The sequence below is a fragment of the Naegleria gruberi genome (assembly GCF_000004985.1).
Source record: "Naegleria gruberi genomic scaffold NAEGRscaffold_8, whole genome shotgun sequence".
NCBI lineage: Eukaryota > Heterolobosea > Eutetramitea > Acrasida > Naegleriidae > Naegleria > Naegleria gruberi.
In genome coordinates, this window is record NW_003163319.1 from 762,545 (window position 1) to 785,483 (window position 22,939).

General features: G+C 34.5%; 13 protein-coding genes across 13 annotated transcripts in view; 9 read left to right on the plus strand and 4 right to left on the minus strand.

The window, feature by feature from the left end:
- The window catches only part of NAEGRDRAFT_78630 (uncharacterized protein), a 658-nt gene extending 78 nt beyond the window's left edge, over positions 1 to 580 (plus strand). Inside the window, exon 2 of the mRNA XM_002680739.1 lies at positions 2 to 580. Coding sequence (XP_002680785.1) covers positions 117 to 557 — 441 coding nt within the window. The 5' untranslated portion in view covers positions 2 to 116 and the 3' untranslated portion in view covers positions 558 to 580. The remainder of the gene's footprint in view (position 1) is intronic.
- A 183-nt stretch (positions 581 to 763) lies between these two features.
- Positions 764 to 1,489, plus strand: NAEGRDRAFT_64004 (uncharacterized protein; the record flags this gene model as incomplete). The annotated part of the gene is made up of 1 exon (XM_002680740.1): positions 764 to 1,489. The coding sequence occupies one exon, from the start codon at positions 764 to 766 to the stop codon at positions 1,487 to 1,489; it is 726 nt and encodes a 241-aa protein (XP_002680786.1).
- Positions 1,490 to 1,596: 107 nt separating this feature from the next.
- On the plus strand, positions 1,597 to 2,400 carry NAEGRDRAFT_64005 (uncharacterized protein; the record flags this gene model as incomplete). The annotated part of the gene is made up of 1 exon (XM_002680741.1): positions 1,597 to 2,400. One exon carries the CDS (start codon positions 1,597 to 1,599, stop codon positions 2,398 to 2,400), a length of 804 nt encoding a protein of 267 aa, XP_002680787.1.
- Positions 2,401 to 2,666: 266 nt separating this feature from the next.
- NAEGRDRAFT_64006 (uncharacterized protein) lies at positions 2,667 to 3,593 on the plus strand (the record flags this gene model as incomplete). Its single annotated transcript, XM_002680742.1, has 1 exon — positions 2,667 to 3,593. One exon carries the CDS (start codon positions 2,667 to 2,669, stop codon positions 3,591 to 3,593), a length of 927 nt encoding a protein of 308 aa, XP_002680788.1.
- On the minus strand, positions 3,576 to 4,161 carry NAEGRDRAFT_78631 (uncharacterized protein; the record flags this gene model as incomplete). Its single annotated transcript, XM_002680907.1, has 1 exon — positions 3,576 to 4,161. The coding sequence occupies one exon, from the start codon at positions 4,159 to 4,161 to the stop codon at positions 3,724 to 3,726; it is 438 nt and encodes a 145-aa protein (XP_002680953.1). The 3' UTR covers positions 3,576 to 3,723.
- A 124-nt stretch (positions 4,162 to 4,285) lies between these two features.
- NAEGRDRAFT_64008 (uncharacterized protein) lies at positions 4,286 to 5,113 on the minus strand (the record flags this gene model as incomplete). The annotated part of the gene is made up of 1 exon (XM_002680908.1): positions 4,286 to 5,113. One exon carries the CDS (start codon positions 5,111 to 5,113, stop codon positions 4,286 to 4,288), a length of 828 nt encoding a protein of 275 aa, XP_002680954.1.
- A 231-nt stretch (positions 5,114 to 5,344) lies between these two features.
- Positions 5,345 to 7,827, plus strand: NAEGRDRAFT_78632 (gamma-glutamyl transpeptidase; the record flags this gene model as incomplete). The annotated part of the gene is made up of 3 exons (XM_002680743.1): positions 5,345 to 5,724; positions 5,773 to 6,095; positions 6,162 to 7,827. 3 exons carry the CDS (start codon positions 5,345 to 5,347, stop codon positions 7,760 to 7,762), a joined length of 2,304 nt encoding a protein of 767 aa, XP_002680789.1. The 3' UTR covers positions 7,763 to 7,827.
- Positions 7,828 to 8,024: 197 nt separating this feature from the next.
- On the plus strand, positions 8,025 to 10,979 carry NAEGRDRAFT_31066 (uncharacterized protein; the record flags this gene model as incomplete). Its single annotated transcript, XM_002680744.1, has 2 exons — positions 8,025 to 10,554; positions 10,603 to 10,979. Coding segments are annotated over 2 exons (2,907 nt in total), but the record flags the coding sequence as incomplete, so codon positions are not given.
- Positions 10,980 to 11,070: 91 nt separating this feature from the next.
- NAEGRDRAFT_57172 (uncharacterized protein) lies at positions 11,071 to 15,195 on the plus strand (the record flags this gene model as incomplete). The annotated part of the gene is made up of 1 exon (XM_002680745.1): positions 11,071 to 15,195. One exon carries the CDS (start codon positions 11,071 to 11,073, stop codon positions 15,178 to 15,180), a length of 4,110 nt encoding a protein of 1,369 aa, XP_002680791.1. The 3' UTR covers positions 15,181 to 15,195.
- NAEGRDRAFT_35609 (uncharacterized protein) lies at positions 15,195 to 15,948 on the minus strand (the record flags this gene model as incomplete). The annotated part of the gene is made up of 1 exon (XM_002680909.1): positions 15,195 to 15,948. One exon carries the CDS (start codon positions 15,946 to 15,948, stop codon positions 15,217 to 15,219), a length of 732 nt encoding a protein of 243 aa, XP_002680955.1. The 3' UTR covers positions 15,195 to 15,216.
- Positions 15,949 to 16,188: 240 nt separating this feature from the next.
- On the plus strand, positions 16,189 to 18,590 carry NAEGRDRAFT_64013 (uncharacterized protein; the record flags this gene model as incomplete). The annotated part of the gene is made up of 2 exons (XM_002680746.1): positions 16,189 to 16,899; positions 16,944 to 18,590. The coding sequence occupies 2 exons, from the start codon at positions 16,189 to 16,191 to the stop codon at positions 18,588 to 18,590; spliced, it is 2,358 nt and encodes a 785-aa protein (XP_002680792.1).
- Positions 18,591 to 18,731: 141 nt separating this feature from the next.
- NAEGRDRAFT_78635 (uncharacterized protein) lies at positions 18,732 to 20,300 on the minus strand (the record flags this gene model as incomplete). Its single annotated transcript, XM_002680910.1, has 2 exons — positions 18,732 to 19,926; positions 19,964 to 20,300. 2 exons carry the CDS (start codon positions 20,298 to 20,300, stop codon positions 19,016 to 19,018), a joined length of 1,248 nt encoding a protein of 415 aa, XP_002680956.1. The 3' UTR covers positions 18,732 to 19,015.
- Positions 20,301 to 20,842: 542 nt separating this feature from the next.
- NAEGRDRAFT_46786 (uncharacterized protein) lies at positions 20,843 to 22,774 on the plus strand (the record flags this gene model as incomplete). Its single annotated transcript, XM_002680747.1, has 1 exon — positions 20,843 to 22,774. The coding sequence occupies one exon, from the start codon at positions 20,843 to 20,845 to the stop codon at positions 22,772 to 22,774; it is 1,932 nt and encodes a 643-aa protein (XP_002680793.1).
- Positions 22,775 to 22,939: the final 165 nt, after the last annotated feature.

Here is a 22,939-nt window from a genome sequence, read left to right on the forward strand (position 1 = left end):
CGCTTAAGGAAGTTCCTCCTCAAGAAGAAAAGAATGAAGAATCTGTGGTTGACCAAGCAGTAGACTCTGTTGAAACAATTGAAAATGAGAAGGAAACAAAAAGTGATGATTCGAAAATGAAACATCAAAGAGATCAAGTGAAGAATTCTCAAAAGTCAACATCCCTCTCAATGTACATTATCTTATCTCTTATGGTTGCAGTAATGGGCTATTTAGTCAACCAACAAATGATAATCAATCAATACAACAAGAATCTCGAGAGTAAATTAGCCAAACTTGAAAATCCTCAATTAGAATTCAAAATGGTTTCCAAAGTAGGCCTTGGTGATATATTCGTTGAGTGTCCAGCAAGTTTCACCCTTCTTTCTTGTGGAATCAATCACTCTGATAATGGACACAACACAGGTCATCGACCATTCTCCACCACTGGATGTGTTTGTTCTCAAAATGCAGACGAAACAAACCTTCACCTTAAATACACTTGTTTCGCTTACTGCATGAAAAATCCATCACTCTATCAATCCAAAACAAAACCTTATCCATTAAGCATTGAATAATAATAAAACATAATGTTCTTTGTTCCAACTAAATTAATCCATGAAGGAGAAGTGCTATCCCAGCAACAACAAGTGGGATAACGGATTTTGGTGGACTTTGAAACCGCAACCCCTTTTCAATGTCCTTACAATGTCCATCGCATGATGGTGTTGAGGTTTTAAAAAACTAACTTTCCAAAACATGTATGGAGAAATAATTTGAAAAAATGGTTTCTGCACAATTATTACAAACTCCTTTCGAAGATATGAACAGAATGCAACTAATTCTCAATTCAGTGTTGGTTGTAATTCTTGTTGCCTTGCTCATTCATGTCATTCGTTTCTTGCATGTCTATTTCAAGTTTAGACACATACCTGGATATGTTTCAATTCTACCACCCATGCTAGCTAGCATATTTGCAGGTGAAATGTATGTCGACTATGGATACAAATGTACATTGAAAGCATTCTTGGACAATCCAGAGGCAAACCTTGTTAAAGTTCAAAATGGTTATGGTATTGTGTTTGCTGTGGCCAGAGATCACGATTTAATCAAGGAAATGCTAGTGAGAAAGTACAAAACATTTGCTAAGGATGAAAAGATGTGGGAACCATTGGCTCTCTTTGGACACAATATTTTGTCTGCAGATTCAATGAATCCAATTTGGAAAAAACATAGAACACTTGCTAATCCAATATTTTCGAATGCATCACATTTGAGAAATGTATTTAGAGTTACAGTGGAGGAATTGCCACACATGATTGAGTATCTTAGAAGACATTATTCAGTTGACCAAGAGAATCAATCTATTAGAAATGTTAATATTACCCAAGAACTCAAATCCATTACCTTGACGGTTATTAATAAGGTTGCATTTGATTATGACATTCAATTATTTGACAGACTCCAAGACATAGTGAGGAAATGCATCAGTCAATTGGACATTTATTGAGTGGAATTTTGTATCAATTCATTTTCCCAAAGTGGTTCTTTGATTATATTCCTATTGGAATTTTCAAACAATTTAAGGAAGCAAAACTGAGATTCCACGACAGAGCCATGACCATGGTAAGAAAAAAACAAGCCGAAATTGAAAAGAATATAGAAATGAAAGATGACGAAGATTTATTGAGTCTATTATTGAAGAGCTTTGCTGCACAAAACTTGTCAGATGATGAAAAATTATCCAATGATGAATTGGTCAGTGCAATTTTCATTATCTTCTTTGCTGGATTTGAAACTAGTTCAACATCTTTGAATTTCTTTCTGAGAATATTGGCAACTCATCCAGATGTTCAAGAAAGATTGATTGAGGAAATTGATTCAAATATCAACTCTATTGATTCAATGACTTTTGAAGATTTAACGGAAAAGCTTCCACTTATGAATTCTTTCATTAAGGAATCGTTTCGAGTTAAACCAGCCGTTGGAGCTGTAGCAAGAACTGTCTTGAAGAAGGAAGGTGAATCTATTGGCAAGATTCACTTGGAAAAGGGGTCAGTTTTAATTTGTAACATGATGGTTCATCATCAACTCTCTCAGAATACAGCTTTGGATACCTTCAAATTTAACAGATATTATCAAGATCCAACTCTTGAAGAGAAGATTGACAGGGGAACTATGGGACATTTGGCACTCGATTTTACAAAGGATGATTTGATTCCATTCTCACTAGGACCAAGAGATTGTCTTGGAAAACGTATGGCACTAATAGAAATTAAGGTCATTCTCGTTTTCTTATTAAAACAATTCAGGTTGAAAGTTCCAGATCATTTGAAAGAATCTCAATCAAAAATTAAGGAAGGTTATTTCATGACAAGAACAACAGACTCTCCATTCATTCTTGATTTTGAAACTAGATAATCTTTCCTTTTTCATAGGACGGTCAATCAATTTCTTATTAAAAAAAAATGAATACAAAACTCACTTCACACTTGCCACATTTGATAAAACACAATTTTCCGAGTGTAAAGTATGCCTTTGCCTATGGATCGGCAGTCTTTAAACAAAAAGGGAATGAGGCACTTCATGAAGATTTTGATAAATTACACGACACTAAAATTATTGATGTGTCCAAGCCTGGTGAGGAGGAGAAGGCTGTAGTTCCGATTGTTGTGGATAGGAAAAAGATGATGGTAGATATGGTGCTTGCTGTGAGTGATTCGTATGAATTTCACAAACAGAATTTATTATTAAATCCAGAGCATTATTCAGTGTTGATGAGGATTTTGGGACCGAGAGTGATTACATTGCTACAGGAAAAGTTTGGAGCTAGAATTTATTATAATACAATGGTGGATTTGGATGATATTCATACTGGTGTTAGGTCACCATTTTTGTTTAAATATGGAGTTATAAAGGCACAACATTTAATTAAAGATTTGAATAATTGGGAAACTTTGTATGTGTCTGGAAGATTGCAAAAACCAACCTTTACAATTGATACAATTGATGAGAATGTTAGATCACTGCCAGGACATGTGGATACATGGCATCAAAATATCTGTCTAGCTCAGGAACACAATTTGGAGCATGCCTTATTTACTGCATTGAAAATTATTTTATCTGAAAATCAATTGACAAATGGAACAGATCAAGAACAGGATATCAAAATTAATTTATTCGATTTATTTGTAATGATTGCCTCGCTATCCTATCAAGGAGATGTTAGAATGAAAATCAAGGGAGCAGAAAATAAGAATAAGGTGACTAATATTGTCACAACAAATTATGAACATTTTATAGAACTGTACGAACCAATTATGGAAAAGAGTAAATTATCGATCAAATTGGATCCAGATACTAAACAAAGTTATGTGAATATTACCAAATCAGATGTGGAGAAGGTTCGTGGTAGAGATCTACCTTTGAATGTTCAACAACAGCTCAGTAATCAATCAAAGATTACTGCTGATAGCATCCAACAAGCTATTGCCAAGATTGTTTCCTCATCTAGTACATCACAAACTCTGAAGGGTTTAATTTCGGCTGGTCCTGTAAAGAGCTTTCACTATGTTTTGGAAAAATTGAAAAAAGGATTAAAGAGCCACAAGTAGTTATGCTGCCTTGTGGATATATTTAATGGTTACAAAATTTCAAAATTCAAAACTTTTTCATCCTCTGCCTCAATCCTTCTCTTTTTACTGATACCATGTCTAGCAATTCATCATCAAAAATCATACCAAGTTATTCAGAAACACTCTTGTACTTTTCCTCCAATTCCTTCTTTTTTTCCACCCATCTCTTCAATCCACTTGGAGAAAGTTTATCCTCTCTTGGATCGAGAGCATACTTCCTCTCAAAACTAGGTGACAAGTTTCTCATAAAAGAGAATACAAGCAGGAGTGATGATGAAACAGTCAAAATATTGGCTTTACCAGTTTGTGGTGGATTTCTTCTCTTTCTTAAAACTCCACTCACATATGCAGATCCGAGAGCTAAATTAAAAATTAAAACATTGAATGCAATTGGAGAGTTTAATCTTGTCTCATAAACTGCTCTTTCGGCCACTAGTAATGTGCTCCTATCATCGGGTCCGATTGGTTTTTGTGTTTGACGAAGAAGTTTGTTAGTATTTGTTGGAATGATATTTGGTTGTGGTGTAGGGCTATTGCTTTCAGACATTTTTTAGTAATTAAAAAGTAAAATTTAAATATTAAATAGTAATTGATTATTCATGATTAATTATTTATTATTTTAAATAGTTTCACACCAATATGTACATTAAATATTTTCATAATAATTATTATTACTTCTTTGAGAATTTTCCTTTGAAAATGGTACTAATAGATTCTTCAGTTTCTCTCCTCGTCTTACTCAGGGCAGCTTTGATTGGTTCGAAAAAGTTCGTATCCTTGAAATCTTTCTCCTTTTGAACTGGAGGTGCAGTGTTTGATTTATGACCATGATCTTCACCTGGTTTGACACCAACAAACTTTTCAATTACAATTCTTTCAGTAGCTTGATAATTGAGTGTATAGGATGAATTTTCTTGGTCAACTGTGAGTGTAGCAGATGATTCAGTGTTATCTGTTGATTCATCGGCTTCAGATGTCTTGTTGAAATTAAATTGTGAATCATCATATCTTTTACGTGGCTTTTTACCTTCGGAAACATCTTGTATAAGTAATTTCATAGCAAAATCAGGTGTCTTATTTTGCTTTTGCATTTCCCACAGAATACTATTCACTCTCTCGGTTCTATCTGTTTGACCAGCACATTCCTCAATTTGTTTTCTAAAATGGTCAATAGAATGATCAATGGTCAACATCTTTTCAGCAATCTTTCTAGCTTCATCCTCTGTTAATGAAATCTTTCTATCCACTTTGGTTTCACTAATTTGTTTTGATGTTTCTTCCTTAGATTCAAATAGTGTTCCAAAATTTCTCCTTCCATGTACTCCCTTCTTATTCATCAATTCAAAAACATCTTGATCGGCCGGTATTTCTCCTCTCAAAAGACACGATGATGAAAATTCGAATTTTTGCACCCGAATAATATTATTACTAATTAAATTCCGATAATTATTGCAACAAGGATAACGACGAAGTGGCTTTGCGAGCACGTTTTTAATCATTTTTTATTTTATTATTATTTTGCAACAGGTGAATTTAACAATGGAGAACGGTATTGGATGATTCTCATCAATTTACTAATATTTGCATTTTAATAACAATTGGAGAGTAGTATCAAAAGTGAGCGAGGATGTAATTATTATTGTTGCTTACAGATATCAAAAGTGATTCTTCTTGGAATTGAATTTTGAAACTTTCATGGTTTGATAATTGAAAAGCAAGATCCAAAAAAAATGAATTTAGCAGCTAATCTTGTGAGTACCTCCACTGCAGCAGTTGCTGCTGGCTCACAGAGACAATCACTGCCCTCCGTAGGAGCAAGTGTTGGTGCTGGTGATTCTGTGCAGCCACACCAGCAACAATATCATTTAAACACAACTGCAGGAAGTAGAAAATCAGAACATTTGGATGATACGGAGAGGGATGCCTTGTCTGCTGATGAAGATGTCTTTCCAACATTTCGATCAGTAATTATGGGAATGGAGGAGGGGAATGATTTGGAGAGAGCTCCATCTTCCTCACAACATCATTATAGAGATGGATTTGGAAGGAATGATGATGAGGATCATGATTTCAAACTGGGTCACAGTTGGGAAACTAATAAGTGGTTGAGGTGAGTTTACTTGTTTGGAATTTTTAGTTTAAATTGGTGAATTTACAGAATTGGAGTTGTTGTAACGTTTAGTTTGATGGCAATTCTTCTTTTTGCCTTTCTCATTGTAATAATTACATTAGCGAGTCGATCTGTGCCAACTAATGGAAATAATGTTATCAATAATTCAACATCTTGGGAACCACCAGTTACAGAATCTGGTATTGTAAATTTGATTAGAGCAACAAATGGTGCAACAGCTGCAGACAATGAAATTTGCTCAAATATTGGAGTGAAAATAATGAGAGATTATGGGGGAAATGCTGTGGATGCAGCAATTGCGACAAGTTTTTGTATTGGAATTATGAATCCTTTCAGTGCAGGAATAGGAGGTATGTTTCTCAATTCATTTTCGAAAGTTGAAATATTTTCACATCAATAATACTTGGATGAATCAGGAGGAGGAATTATGGCAATTTCCAAACCAAGCACAAATGGAGAATCGATTGTGGAATATATTGACTATAGAGAAACAGCACCCTCTGGAGCATCTTGGGATATGTTTTCAAATATGCAACCAGTTGACGGAGCACCTCCTTCTCAGAGAGGTGGAAAAAGTATTGCTGTTCTATCAGAAGTGAAAGGTCTTTATACTGCCTGGCAAAGGCATGGCTCTATTAGTTGGAATTTACTCGTTGAACCATCAATAGAGTTGGCTAGAAATGGAGTAAAGGCTAATGCAGTGATAGCTGGTCATTTACAAAAATACAAGAATTGGGTTGTCAGGGAATCATTTGGTTCAGGAATGAAACAAGTTTATGGAACAGCTGATGGAGATGTTAAAAAAGAGAATGATTTATTGGTCTATCCTAAACTTGCCCAAACTTTGGAACAAATTGCTATTTATGGAGCTAATGCGTTGTATAGCTTGAATGGCTCTCTGATTCAAGATTTATTATCAGATTTACAACAAGCTGGAAGTATCGTTACAATGGACGATTTACTCAATTATCAAGTTAAAATTTATTCAACTCTTAACACCAACGAAGAGCAGCAACCTCTTTCAACCTACTTTATGGGCTACAAGGTATTTGGTCCACGACCAGTAATATCAGGCGGCTCTTGTATCATTTTCATGTTGAACATGTTGGAAAATTTTGTTGGAGAATTATACTCTTCTGCAATGAACAGTGAAAAGGGAGAATATGAGAGGGGAGAGGAATTTCATCTCTCACAGAAAAAGTATGCTCTCTTTGTGGAGGCACTCAAGTACGCATTTGCACATAGAGGTGACTTGGCAGATCCCGACTTTATTGACATTAAGGATGTTCTTGGAAAAATGACAAGCAAAGATTATAGCTCAAAATTGAGAAATGAATTGGAAAAGGCTCTGAGCAATAATTTAACATTCTCTGATCCTCTTCATTACAAATATCAGAAAGATTCAGGATTTGTCAGAGATGATCACGGAACTTCTCATCTCAGTGTGTTGGATAAGAATGGAATGGCTGTCTCTGCTACCACAACAGTCAACCTGATTTTTGGAAGTTTTATTATTGGTGAGAGGACTGGAATTATATTTAATGATCAAATGGATGACTTTTCCCTTCCAAACACCACCAATTATTTTGGACTGGCTCCTTCACCAAGTAATTATATTGCAGCAGGTAAGAGGCCACTCAGCTCCATGTCTCCAATGATTATCCACAAGAATAATCAAATCTATCTTACCATTGGTGCCAGTGGTGGCTCCAGAATTATATCTTCAGTATTTCAAACTATTTGGAATCATATTGTTGGTGGTTTGGATATTGCCAAGGCGATTCAGTTCCCAAGAATTCACCATCAATGGAGCCCTGACTCACTCGCAATTGAGCAAGGTATTCCTGATGACCTAGTATCATTTTTGAAGAATTATGTTAATGGAGGATCCATTAGTAGAGTTCAAGGTAATCCTGAATTCAGTGTTGGAATAGTTCAAGGAATAGTTAAAAAGGGAGCTAATGAAATTGAGGCGGCTTCAGATATTAGAAAAAAGAGTAAAGCTGCAGGGTATTAATCATCTCAATTAACCAACATTGATCAATTAGATTTCTAATTTAATAAAAATCTAATTAGAAAATCAAAAAAATGAAAAGAAATGTAAATAAACCACCACTCAAATCATCTCGAGGAAGTTCATTAGATATTGCCATAAGGAAGGGATTATATGGAATGTAGGTGTTGTTCTTTGTGATGAAAGATTAATTTGGATAATTTTATCAAATAATTAACTGCACGGAACGAATAATACTATTTTATATTTAAATGGAAGAACTTTGGAACAATTACAAGAGTTTAATGATAATCATGATGTTTATAAATTACAAAACGAATATGGAGGAGCCCACGGGTTGGCACAAGCTCTCGGATCAAATATTAAAGAGGGAATTAGTAATTATGAAGTTCAGGAAAGAGGATTTCATTTCGGAAAACATTTTAGTTTGCAACGAGTGAGTCCAACACGATATAATTCATGGTTCCGATTATTTATTATTACATTTAAGGATTCTTTCATGAAAACCTTCTTAATTTTGGCAATAATTTCAATCATTCTGGGAGTTATTCTGCCCACAGAACAAAAAGAGAGAAGAAAGGGTTGGATAGAGGGTGTCTCGCTTCTGATTGGGTGTCTCTTTGTTTGTGTGGCGAATAGTTTTATTGGCTGGCAAAAAAAGAGAAAGTGGAATGAGATTCACACCTTACAAGATGCTCAATACAGAGTAAAGGTAACACGTGATGGAAAAATTACATCCATTCTTATGGAAAATTTAGTGGTTGGTGACATACTTCATGTAGAACCTGGTGATTTTGTTACATGTTCTGGAATAGTTGTTGATTCACATAATTTAATTTGTGATGAAAGCTTTTTTACTGCCAACGATACTAACTCACTCAAAGATAAGAATTTGAATCCTTTTATTGATCCAGAAACGTTTATTGTAGAAGGTTATGGTAGCATTCTTGTCACTTCAGTAGGAGTTAAACAAATCCTTTTGGATGCTTTACTGAATTCTAAAGATGAGGAGTCTTCCTCTCCTTTGGAAACTCGTCTTTTCTCCATAGCTAATAATATTTGGAAAATAGCTATTGGCTTTTCATTGAGTGTTTTTGCACTCTTGATGGTTGGGTGGACCATTTATAAGATTGGACTCATACAAAACTATCAGGAGGAATGGATTGTTACTGATCTATTGACAGTTCTCAAAATGATATGTTTATGTTTTTCTGTACTCTTTGTTTGTACTCCGAATGGAATTTACAAGATAATTACCACTTCAATGGCCTACTCTTCACGTAAAACTATAAGAGACAATATCCTTCTGAGTGTGAACCAGAATATGGATGTGAGTGAAAGGTTGGGATATACTTCACAAGTGATTATTGGAAAGTCGGCCCTTACACAAAAATCAATGGAAGTTGTCAAAGCGATCATTGCAGGTGAAAATATTGAAATTGGCACAGGAGATGTTCAAATTGATGAAACTCTTTTACAAATTTTATCGAGTGCCTTATCTGTGAATTCGAGGGCTGATATTAGAAATGATGATAATATGCAAATAGAGGAGAGTATTGGGGATTCTTTAGACTGTTCCCTATTGATTTTTCTTCAACAAATTGGAGTAGATTATGCACCTATAAGAAACTATTATTTTGAGAATAACAAAATTGTAAAAATGTTTACAAAGAAAAATGGAACCATGACAACTATTGTGAGGAATAATGGAAATTATATTCTATTTACCAAAGGATGTTATGAATCCATTCTTGAAAATTCATCTGGAGAATTGTTGAAAGAAGGAGTTGTTGCTTCATTCACTGATAACAGAAAAGAAGAGCTCCGAGAAACTATGAGCAAACACATTCAAGAAGGATATACAATAATTGCAATAGCTTACAGAGAAATTGAAGACACAAACATTCTCTTTGAGAATAATTTAACCATTGATGACGACTGCTACAGTAATTTAGTATTAATATCATTCCTGATTATTCTTAACCCATTAACCACAGGAATTAAGGAATCCATATCTCAATTGAGAGACGCTGGTATTTTTGTGAGGTTGGTTACTGGAGAAAGTGTTTCATCCGCAAAGAGACTTGCAACTGAATGTGGAATTATGACTGAAGATGGTACATGTCTAGAAGGCCCTTCGTTTTTCAATCTGAACGAAGATGAGCTCATTAAAACTCTTCCTAATCTGCAAGTGGTTGCCAGAGCAAATAATGCACACAAGTACCATCTCATTTCTGAATTACAGAAACAGGGGGAGTTTGTCACCATCCTCTCTTCATCTCACAAAGATGTCCCCTCCATAAGAAAAGCAGATATTGGAGCTGTTTGTGGAATTAAAGGATCACATTGGAGCAAATACTACGCCGATTTGTTTATTACAGATGATAGACTGAGTTCTCTTGTGAGAGCCATCGCTTGGGGAAGAGCTTTGTTTTACAATATTCAAAAGTATCTAGTTTTTCACATGACTATCAATATTGTAGTCATGACATTGACTGCAGTTACCTCTATAACTGCCTATCTTTTGAGCCCAGTTCAGTTTCCACCCTTCAATCCAGTCCAATTGTTATTTGTACATATTATCATGGACATTTTTGCAGCTCTTTCTCTGGCTTCTGATCCTCCTCATAAGGAAACTATGAAACAAGATCCAATCAAACCCAAATCAAGTATTGTAAGAAAGAATATGAAATTTCACATTGTTGGTCAAATTCTCTATCAGTTAGTGGTATTGATGATTTTGCACTATAGTGGAATTTATATTTGTATCAACAATAAGGATGGCGACAAGTTGTGTCTGAGTGATCCTGGAACCTCCTTCAAATCATCCAAATCATCCCAAGTTGTGGAAACAATGGTATTCAATACTTTCATATTTTGTCAAATATTTAATGAGATTAATTGTAGAAGAATTGATAATGGGATGAATCTATTGAAGAATATTCACCATTCATTATTATTTGTGGCAATCTTCATTCTTAATATTGCATTTCAAGTATTCTTAGTTCAGTTGAGTTTGGCAAGTTTAGTGCCATTGACTTGGTACCAGTGGTTAGTTTGTGTTGCCATTGGTTTTATTTGCGTACCTTTTGGTTATGTGTTACGATTTTTATCTTCAAGAATAATTACATCAAACAAATTGAAAAAGGGAATGAACAAGATATTTAAAAGAATGGTTCGTAGTGTGCCTAGTCGAAATCATAACCTTAACATCACATGATTCATAAAAACATTTGTTCATTTAAAACTGGAAAAGTAATTGGTAAAATCTAGTAAAAATTGGAAGTTAAATGAAAAACAAAAACAAAAAAATGCCAAAAAACAAGGAAGTAGCAACTTCGGAGGAAAATGATCAACAAGATGAAGTCATGGCCGATTCTATAGAGGAGGAAACATCCAACACTAGTCGTAAATCGGATCAATCTAGAAATTCTGATGAATTGATGAAAATTAGTAAAGGCTTGATAGATTTGTCTAACAAGACAAATAATTCAGCAAATGAACAATTACTAAAATACATACAAGAAAATAAGTTGGTCGATTCTCTAAAAGAAATCAAGTCAATCATGACGCAATATTTACTCAAATCAAATTTTGATCACTTATATCAATTTATGAAAGCCTATTTTCAAAGTTGTAGACCAAATGTCATATCAGAGAGTGTTTTCAATACTGATGTGAATAGCACTAGTTCCGATAAGAGTGAATCTACTAATCAATTTAAACTCTCACGTGAGAGGGCCTTCATGCTGAAATTACTCACATGTTGGATGTTTGAAGGAAGATTAGAAGGAAGAGTGGCTAAGAATGGTTTAGGTATCATATTCGAAGAATTGGATTATTTACCAGATGCAATGCTTGTCTCATTAATTCAAGCAATTTATACATTGTTCAAAGATGGTGGACAAGCATCAGATGTAGTTTCACCCCTCTTTGGAAATAATTCAAATTTTGATAGCATGGAAAATAATGCAGGACTAGTATTGGATATTTGGACACAGTGTATTTCTGCAGTAATGGCCAAGGATGAAATTGAAATCAATTCCAAAACAAAAAAGAAGAAGAAATCGGAAGAATACAAGACTGGTATTATCAAGGACATGTGTAAATGTGATTGGTCCCAAAAAGTATTGGCATTTGCCAATGCTTTCAAGGATATGCCACTCAATGACAATGAATTAGAACTAGTGGTAGACAAATTTTTCAAATACTTGAACAAGATGAACTTGAACGATTGTGCTCCACTCATTTACCAACTATTGATTCTTTCTTCAAGAGGAAAGAGACAGAAAATCTTACTAGGAATTATTGCATATTTTGATAACTTGGAAAAAGAAAAGAGGCGAAACTCACTAACATCTACTGAAGATTCAGTTAACCAATTAGAAGGAACAGTTTTACACTTTATCGATTATGCGACCAAACAGAACCAAGAATTAGCCACAGAAATGTTAAAAATAATGAAGAATGAATCAAGTGGAGGACTAAATACCTTTAAAGCTTCCTTCTTACTAATCATTTCAGGTTTGATGAATTTTGAGGAAAAGGCGTTCAAGGTTTTAAAAACTTTTGTAGATGACGATTACAAAAATTCCACCAAAATTCACCTCTATCTCTCTGAGGAAGAAGACCAGTTATTATCCTTCAGATACAAATCTAGTAACGTAATTTTAGATACAGTGAAAAAATGTGGAAGAGGAAGAGATTTCATGATCAAGTCTGTTGTTGACTTTGCATGCTATCTTTTAGATGCTAAAAAGGTTAAAGCCTCTAGTGATGACAATTTTGTTTTAACTAAGGTGGCAATGCACTCACATGACTTGGGATTGGAAATATTAGGCAAAATGTTCGAATTGAGTCAATTTGTTAGATCCGATATTCTCTCCAGAATTTTTAATCGTGTGGTGACAAATTATGGAAACACTGAAAAATATATTGACCTCTTGAGAAATATATCAAAAAATCAAACCAATTGCCTTCTTGACCATATTTCCAAACTCAAAGAAACCATTGAATACCTATCAACTATGCCTACAGATATATCAAATGCACTTCTCACTGCCGTGCAACCACTTTATAAGAATAGCCAAGAATTCCAAGATCAAGTAGTATTGGTTTTGCGTAAGTCAATGTATAGCAGAGAATTGGATTCAAGACTTGTTGCCTTGAACGGATTTTTACAAATTTTATTAGCTTCTGGAGAATTGGAAGAATCAAATGTTGGATCAAGTAGTGCTAGCAGCTCTTCCAGTAGTATTGCACAACACAGAGCAAGCACAATAGATTTGGAAATTATTGGATTTTTAAGAAGATGTCTCGGTCAGCAAATGATCGTTAGAAAGACGCTCTATGGTGGATTGTGTGACCTTGTCACAAAGAAGCCAGAATTGAGAAAGGAAATTACTCCAATCATGATTGACCATCTTAAAAAGTACATGTCCATGGAAGATGAAGACAAGCCAGAGGTATTTTTCGATAGTTGTATTGGTACCAAAACAATGACAATTGCTGAACCTCTTCCTTCTCTCTTTTATTATTTAGTCCATGTAGCAGATGATGAAAGGGATAAGGACGCCTACAACATGTTGATTGGTATTATGAATTATTTATTTTCCAAATCATTGAGTGAGCTCTCCATTGATAAACCTTTCGATGATACTAATGAAGGAAAAAAGAATAGACTTGTTGCCACCATATATGCTGGATGTATTGAGGCATTATTTGAGTTTACATTGTTAATTCTCTCCAAAGATGAGGACAATGGTAGTCAAGCAATGGAAGTATTGAATACTTTTTGGGCTAACTATTCCAAAGTAATAGAAAATCTTAATAAGAAACCAGCTTCAACAAGCAAGAAAAAGACATCCACCACTGAAAAGTTTGATCCAACTTCTTTCCTACCAGAATTATCCATTCAATTTTGCACATCAGCTATTAGCGCTGCTTCTGAATCTGTGAAAGATGTAGAAGTATCAGAGAATGCTATTGCTGATAGTAAATTCCATGCCTACCTACTCAAGTTAATTGCAAAGAAAACAAAGGCTGCCAAGAAGATAAATCAAAAACTTCCAGATGATGGCTTGCTAGGTATTGTAAAGGGTCTCTATATTTTCTTGGTAAGACTGACCAATAAGGGCTCATCAGCCTCTACTGACGACCCGAAAAAGAAGGATAAGACCACAACACAAACTTCAGAAGTGTTTGAAGAATTAATACGTATGAAAACTCAAAATAGTTCTCCAGCTGAAATAATCGATTTTTATGAGGGCTTTATTCGATTGTCTAAAAGTCAAACCTCCTCTAACAATGATAGTAGAATTAGTGACATTATGCAAACTCTTCAGAAAAATATTAGTAGTATTCTCAAACAAAAATCATTTGAGACAGCCACTTCATTTGTTAGAATTCTCACCAGCTTGGTTCATTTTATTGAGGGCAAGTGTGAAATTTTAGAAAATTCTGGACACTACTCTTGGATAATTGATATTTGTAAAGGAAATGAGTTTGGTCATAATGATTTAGGCCATGCTCTTATCAATCACCTTGTAACATTAGCTTGTATTTTTATGGATGTTCCAAAGCTCCAAGAACTTGCCTCAGACGTGTTGGGTAAAGTTGGCCATATTGAAGATGCTGGTGAAAGAACTGTTACCAACATGTTAGCCATCAATTGTCCATCAGAAACTGCAGATGTATTAATTTCTAGAATTGGATTAATCTTAGATGATCTGGATTGGAAATATCAACGATTAGAAACACTCAAGGACACATTAAGTGATAATTATGAGGACACAAAGAAGAATATTTTCCATCAAACTACTCTCTTTATTGATACTTTGGAGCATTTAATTTGTGCCAAATTGGAAATGGAAATATCTGAAAAGCTCTTTTCTCCACTTATCAAATTCTATACAATGTTAGCTAAGTTTACAGATACCTATCTTTCCCTTCCTAAAGATTCTGGAATTGAGTTATGTGAAGAATATTGTGAATTGGTGGATAGATCTGGTGATTTTACCACCACTTGTTACTCATTCATCAATTATCATAATGAGGAAGAAAAGTCCACCTCAATGAAAATTGTTAGAGAGGCAAGAAATATTCCAGAACTCATCTTTAGAATGGAAACCTCAGAGCAAAAACTCATTCTCCTCTCCAAACATATCAAACAAAACTTGCTCAAGAACTATAAGAGATCCCAAGTTAGAGCTTTTACCATTGACAATCAAAAGGTTATGGAAGCAGCCGAAGAAAAGAAGAAGCGTAAAAAGAAAGATGATGAAGAGGAAGAGCAAATTAAGGAAGAATCAGAGAATGAACAAGAGGAAGAAGAAAAGAGCAGTAAAAAGAAAAAGAAAGCTTCCAAAAAGAGAAAATCACCAACCAGTGAAAAGTCAACCACAAAGAAAAAGAAGAAATAAACATACATTTGAATAATAAAAAAGTTATTAAATAATTTATTGAGATTTATCTTTTGGTGGAGCCAAAACCTTCTTACGTTGGGCAAACATGTACATGTACAATTGAGGGAAACCTGGCAAGTATGAGAACATGACAATCCAGACAAAAATGTAAGAATCAAATGACATATTGTAAGCATTTGGCATGGTCAAACTCATTGGACGATGTTCCTTCAAATAATTCAATCTAAAGTAAGTCAAAGCCAATTCACTTGAAACACCCAATGGATACAAGACAATGAAAGTAGTATAACGCAACCACACAATAAAGTGAGGACAGATATCATAAAGCTTGAAAGCATAGAAACTGTAACGAATAACTTCAGTAACACACCAAGCAATCAAGAGAGTAGTGATGAAGAGAGCTTCAAATTCAGTATATTTAACACTGTGTTCAAGATAGAGGGAAACCCAGACAACAAAAATACGAGAGAAAACTTGCATAAGAGTTGTCATGATTGGAGAACTGACCAATCCGAGAATAGAGTGAAGAATTTCTAACAAGGCCAATGATTGGAAAAATTGCAAAGGACGTTCGATAGTATCATATAAATCAACATTCTTCTTTCCTTCAACGTGGTGCATTCCGACCAAGTAGAGAACATATCCCCAGCCAAGACAGAGTACAATATTGTACAAGAACAAGTAGGCCTTGCCGATTGGTCCTGGACCTCTTGCACGCTTTGGTGCAGCTGTGGTTGTTGCAGCGGTAGCGGTTGTGCTTGACATTTTTTCCTTTAATTTTTTGAGCGCTAAAAATTTGAAGCATCATCACTCTTTGATCATCTTCATGTGTTGATGATAATAATAATCATGAGAACAGAGAGGAATTTTTAGTAAAACTAAAGAAAATCGGAGGAGAATAATGTTGATATTAAATTTTTTTATTTAATAATTTTACAATGAATTTAAGGTAAATTGTAAAATTGAAATTCAAAAGTTTTTGGTAATATCAACCATTGAAAAAAAATGACTCTTTCAGATGGTGTGATTGGTCCACTCGGAGATGATGAGGTTAGAGTGATGGATAAAGCTAGTGATGGTGAATTATTACCAGTGGAAGAGGAGGAGAAAACTAATAACGAGTGTGGAAATGGTAAACATTGGAGTTTGGCACAATTTTTCAATAATCAATTGACTATTGATAAACTTCAGACAGATTACATGCTCGAATATTATACTAATTGCCACAAGATTCATTTGGAGAAAAAGCTGCAACGAAAAGGTTTAGAATTTTCACCAAGTTTTTCCAGAGACGATTTCAACACATTGTTGGACGCTGTTGAAACATTTACAATATCTCAAAGTGATTTTCCAAGAGATCCATCTGAAGAGGATCCACTTTGTATTGGAGAGGAGGGATGGCATATATTGTGTCATTGGATGCAACCTCTTTTTAAAAAACAGGGAAAGAATGCATCTTCACTTGAAGTGGAGCCACAATGTGAAATATGCCAAAAACATGAGAATATTAGGCAAGCTTTTGAGAAATTTAACAATACGAGAGTTCAATTATTTGAAGGAACTTGTCATACTCCACTGAGTGTATTTGAAAAGTTTGTTGATTTGTGGAATCAACAAAAATATTTACAATATTCTCGATTTGAATTGAGTGATCATGGATGTGCCAATATATTTGCAAGTGGACTATTGAATTGTACACTTACTCATTTTGTTTTTGTAAGTATAATGAGATTTTTTAAAAATCAAACAAATTCATGAAGGGAAGAGATTCACAAGGTGAAAATCCACAAGATCCTCATCAATGTGTTTGTATACTGAACGCTCTCGAGCATAACACATCAATTGTTTCAATTGATTTAACTGATCTAATCATTGTTCATGACTCTGTTGCAAAAGCAATTGCTAGCATGCTTAGAAATAAGAAGAGTCTCAAAAGATTGGTCATTTCAAAATTGAGTTTATCCAAGACAATTTACAACACCAGTATTATTGATGCTATAGTAGATTCATCAATAACCCAAATAGAGATTTACACCTATGATGGTAAATTGAATAGCAATTTCAGATTTTTAGAAAATTCGAGTAGAAATGATTTGAAAAAGTTGGCATCCAAACCATTCACCAGTTTTATGTTTATCAGTTATAATTTTACTTTCCCAATTGATTATTGCTATTTATTTGCGGAAATGCTAAACAACAAATCCATAGATTATTTGCATTATAGTATTGACGATATTGATGGAGTTGTCAGATCTGAAGATGATCCAGTTAATGAATATCAGCAATTTATTGACAATCTCTATAGTGTCATTGAGAAAACTGAAGAATTTTATTTCAAAGGTCATTATCTACTCAATTCCACTCCTAAACAGGAGCATCATATTGTTAAACATGGAAAGCGAATAACATCCTATTCACCCTATTTGAAATTCCTACAAGTAGCCACAAATTCAGAAGAAGATGTGAAACTTTCCCAAATAGGATTTTTACGTGTAAAATATTTTATCAATGTTGGATTCCCTCGAATAATTCCATTCTTTAGTAGGGTCGTAAAGACTACACTCAAATTGAGTAAAATGAACGATGAGCGGATGCAAATATTTTCAAAGGCAATTTTGAGTGCTCCACTCTTGGAAAAGCTAATTCTGATTAGAGTTGATAAATTAGGTGTGGAAACCCCATTCTCACAATATTTCAAAGTTCAAAACAATAGCAAGTTGAGAAAGATAATTTTCTCAGGAACAAACAATAATACTCTTATGGATGCATTCTCCACATTTTTGGATTTGAATTATTTCCCTCACCTTACTGCTTTTTATGTACGAGGAAAAGAAGGAGAGATAAGCTTTGAGGCTATTGAAGTATTGATTAATTCGATACAGAGACAAGACCCATTCTATCCTAAAGGTTTAAGAAAGTTAGAACTTTTGGAGGGATCCATTAAAGACGCTCAAAGCACAGAATATATACTGAAATCCCTTACTAGCAATAGACTTTTAGAAACATTGGGTATAACCAAAGCACCTCTCGAAAATATAGATATATTTGTAGATTTCATCATTAATAACAAGTCAGTGACCGAACTCAAACTTAATTACTCAGATTGTGTCACCATACCTGCGGATTTAATGTGTACAGAAGAACAGGTTACACCTCTATTTTTGAAAGTTTTTGGAGCTTTTCAAATCAATTGGACCCTACTTGCAATAGATTGGTACGTTGAATACTATTGGAATACCTTTGAGTTTGGTACAGTGAATTATGTTGGAGAGCGTTTCCTTGTAGAAAGAATAATGAGTAGAAATAAGGCTCAAAAACATATCAACTCTCTCATGCAACCAATCCTTACACAAGTTGACAAGTTTAATCAATTGTCTGATATTACTTTAATTTGCAACAACCAATAAACAATGTGTGTTTACAAATTTTAATCAATAATAAAAAATGAATCCACATATTCGTAGGCAGTCCATCGAGTTGTAGGTATTTTCCGAAATCACCAATAAGTAAACTCTACTCATTTGGATTTACAATTTTTTGTGACAATAAATAGATACAAAAGATTTATTACTATTTTACCACTGTATCCAGGAGAGCAAAGTGTTTCTCTTCTCAAGGAAAGAGTAAAACGAGCATTTAAAGCCAATATTGGAAAAAGTGATTCGGAAATTGAACAAGCATTGGCTAGAGGAAATTATGTTTACAAAGAGGTGGAGGCACTAATTCAATTGAAAAAGTATAGAACATTGGATAAAAGATATTCTAGTCACAGGCAGGAAATGTCTGCTGAACTCTTACAATATTTACAATCAAATGAAAATATCAATTGAACCTAATGTTCATAATCCTGAACTTCTAACCATGCAATTCTTGCTTCAACAAGGTGTCTACCTTTGTATTCAACAAGAGTTTGGAGTTCCTTTCCACCAATCTTCATTAGCAAAATGTTATCCTCCTTTTGAGTCCAAATATTTCTCTTATCATCCTCTGACAAGATTACATTATCATCTAATAAACGAGCAGCCAGTTTGGCATTACCACTACAAGCATAGAGTGAATGAGTGACATATTCGGTTGGCTTAGAAGAAATATATTTAAGGTCTGTAACTAATTTTTGAGCTTTTGTAGTTTCTTCATCATCTGGTGTAGCTGATGAAGAGCCTTCATTGCCTGGTGTTGATTTCTTAGGTGTTGATGACTTTTTTGGTGTCGAACCTTTCTTAGGGGTGGCAGCTTTTGGTGGTTCAGGTTCTTCGATTCTCTCCAATTCTCCTAGTTGTTTTGATCTCCTTTTTGATTCTGCTTCCTCCACTTCCTTGGCAATCTTTTCTTTCAATTCAAAGATAAAATCTTGGTATGGTCTAAAGAAGTCATTATCCTCCTCGTCATGATCCTCAATATCTTTTGGTGTAAATTCAAATTTAGCAGTTCTGTAGAAACGTCTACTGATTCCAGAACTTTGTCCTTGTCTTTCCTGTAAAATATTTGACAACATTGTAAATACTGCCTTGTCGACTACTGATGGAATTTGGCCATCGTAAATATCATTCACAAGACGGAAAATTCTTCGATCCTCCTCTTCAGTGAAATTTTTGGCTCTCTTTCTATCACTTGGTGGTGTTACAATCCTCTCCGAAGTTTCATCACCTTCTCTTGATGGAATTCTGTAGGAAGATGGAGTTGAAATGTAGGTTTTTTTCTTCTTTGGAGTGCCTTGATTATCATCTGCAGAATCTTCTTCTTCTTCTTCCATCATCGTCAATCTGTTGTTTTGCTGTACGTGGTCTCTTGAGATATTCTCTTGCTTCTTCATCCTCAGAGTCCGGAACGATTTGTTGATCATCATCAGCAGCTTGTGTTTGTAATGTTGTTTCTGTACGTGGTGATTTCTTTGGTGTATTACTATTCTTACTTGGAGTATTGTTGCTCTTGCTTGGTGTGTTACTTTTCGAAGAAGAAACAACAGGTTGTGAGTCGACAGGACTCATTTCCTCTTCCAATCGGTCATTTTTATCCCTTTGAAATAATGGTTGACTAAGCTCTGGTGTACTGCCGTTACTGCTAGCAGTAGCACGTGATGGTGAAGATGGTCTTTTTGGTTTCCTTCCTCTAGGCATTTTTTTTAATTTTATTTTTGGAGGGAAAATCTTATCACTATCATTTCCATGGATTCATCAAACCACCAAACTCTACATTGCCCATAAGAGTATTAATAAAATAGACCATTCATAAACCAGTTACAATATTGGGTATTATATTTATTTTGTTTACAGTTATTAATTTTACTTGTATTGCTTTTTATTTATATTTAATAATTAAAAAAATGCCAACCTACTTTCTATTTATTACGGCTGTGCAGGCGTCATCGTCCTTGTGGCTTCAGAATACTTCGGACACATTGAAGAGTTGTAGGTTTTAATAGTTTTTATTCATGTGATTAAAATACAAAAATTTATTCTTGTTTGACAATATTGGATCGGATCTAGATGCAAATAAAATTGCTCACAAAATTCAACAAAATCACAAATTGGAGGAAATTGGAGTTGTTTCATATTGTCAAGATCTTGTGGAGGAATGTTATCCTTCTAAGGATACTAATGAAATTTGTACAAAAATTGAAGAATTAACATTTAGGAATTTTGATTATTCTCCAGATATCATGTCTGGATTAGTATCATGTTTTAAAAAGATTGAAGAAACTCAAGGAATGCACACTCATATACAAATTATAATATTTACCGATTATAATGAATTGAATGAAATGTTCTTCAAAATCAGACCACCATTCCCTGTAAAATTACATGTATTTTCTATGGCCAAATCACACCACGTTTTGAAACATATTCCTATAACAAGTACAATTGAATCAAGCACTGCAACACCATCAGAATCAACAAAGTCATCAGATATTTCTACTAATACCAATAACTTGAAACAATTGACCAAACTTTATACAGGTCATTGTTATTTCTTGATACCTACCACTAAGAATAATATTGACGAATCAATATTGAGTGAATTTATCAAGAAGTGTTATGACAAGTATAGTGGATATTTGGTGTTTGGTCACTTGGTTTCACCAATTGAATTGCATCCTGATCCAAACCTTGTCATGTGGCTTTTGGATAGACAACATGATGGAATCCATCCAAGTGCCTCCATGTTGGAATCTTCTTCATGTTCTGCCAATGAAAGACAATGCCATGTACCACCAATTTTGAATATTGTAGGATTTATTCCAGGTACTGAATTGTCCTCACCAAAATGTATATCAAAACATACCATTCTTCCTCTCAATGCTGATGACAATGAAGTACCTTATGGTGTCAGAATGTCCAGAAGAGATAAGGAAATTCAATTTGGCAAGTTTAAAAAAATTGTCAAGGCAGATGCATGCAAGGCTGATGAAGCACCAGCCAGTTTTTACCAACTTTTACACATGACACTTTCAAAATCTAGATCTTTGGATATTCCACCACCACCTGTAAATAGTGAAATCGAAGAGACTCAAAATCAAAATGAAGCAAAGAGAATTTGTGCCATTGTAAGTCTAGGAGGAATCCCAGAGAGATTTGCCTATGTGACAGCATGTAATGATGGCGAATTGTCCTCTCTTGTCTTGGGTATTTTCAATGAGGAGCTTGAGTTTTCTGTCAGTGAAGAGTATTGTAGAAATATTCCAAAAACTCAACTAGCTCACAACAATTTGGCCTATCCTTGGTTAGAGACCGGTGTCGGTCAAATGGTAGAAGAAATGTCAATAGCCAATGCAAAAGATATAGAAAAGACTGGTGAGCAATTTGATCTCTTTTCCAAGTGTACAAATTTAAAAACCTACAATTATGATCTCAAGCAAACCAAGAATGTAATTGTACCTTTCCAAAAAGTTGAAACATTATCAAATGATTTTGGTAAAATCATTAGAAATATCAAGAACCTTCCAAAGAAGACTGATTTGGTCACTAACGAATGCGAAAAACTGAGATATATCTCCCAAGTCTTTCACAATAGCTCCATTATTGATACTCTCAAGCAATTGTTGGAAGAATCAATTGAGAAGAATAAGGAGAAGGTAAAGACTGAACAATCCACAGAAGCACAAGAACAATTACTCAGATCGAATAGAATTTTGAGAATTATCATTGAGCAATTAGAAAAGAATCCAAAAGCCAAATTGAAACCACCAAAAGGAGAACACTTGTTCGAATCAGTGAGTCAAGAGCTTGCCACTATTAAGCATCAACACTATGAACAAATGCAACACCAAGTTCATCCTCAACAGCAAATGCCAATACATACTGCCCACCATGTTGTTCCTCAACACCATTATATGGTACCAATGCCAGCAGATTCATCCCCACACGTCATGCCACAATATCCATACGCAGCTCAACCATTGCCTTACGAATCAGGTTACCCACTCCCAATCCAACAAGCACCTCAAGTACCTTATCCTTATCATTCACACGCTCATCCTCCACCAACAGCTCACTATGCTCAGTACGATCAACACTACATGGGTCAAGCCAATCAAATACCAATGGATCCTCATCAACAACATGCACCGCCTCACAAGAAGCAAAAACAATAAAGTTTATTTTCAAGTTTTGTGTGAATAAATTCTTGTTTGAGATCTTTTTTGTAACTGGCTCCATCTTTCAAAAATCATCCAACATATTACATGTAAAAGGGATGCTTGGCAACTTAATGAGAGAATCAGTATTTTGTGAGTGATTGCTACAAAATTTCAATTTGA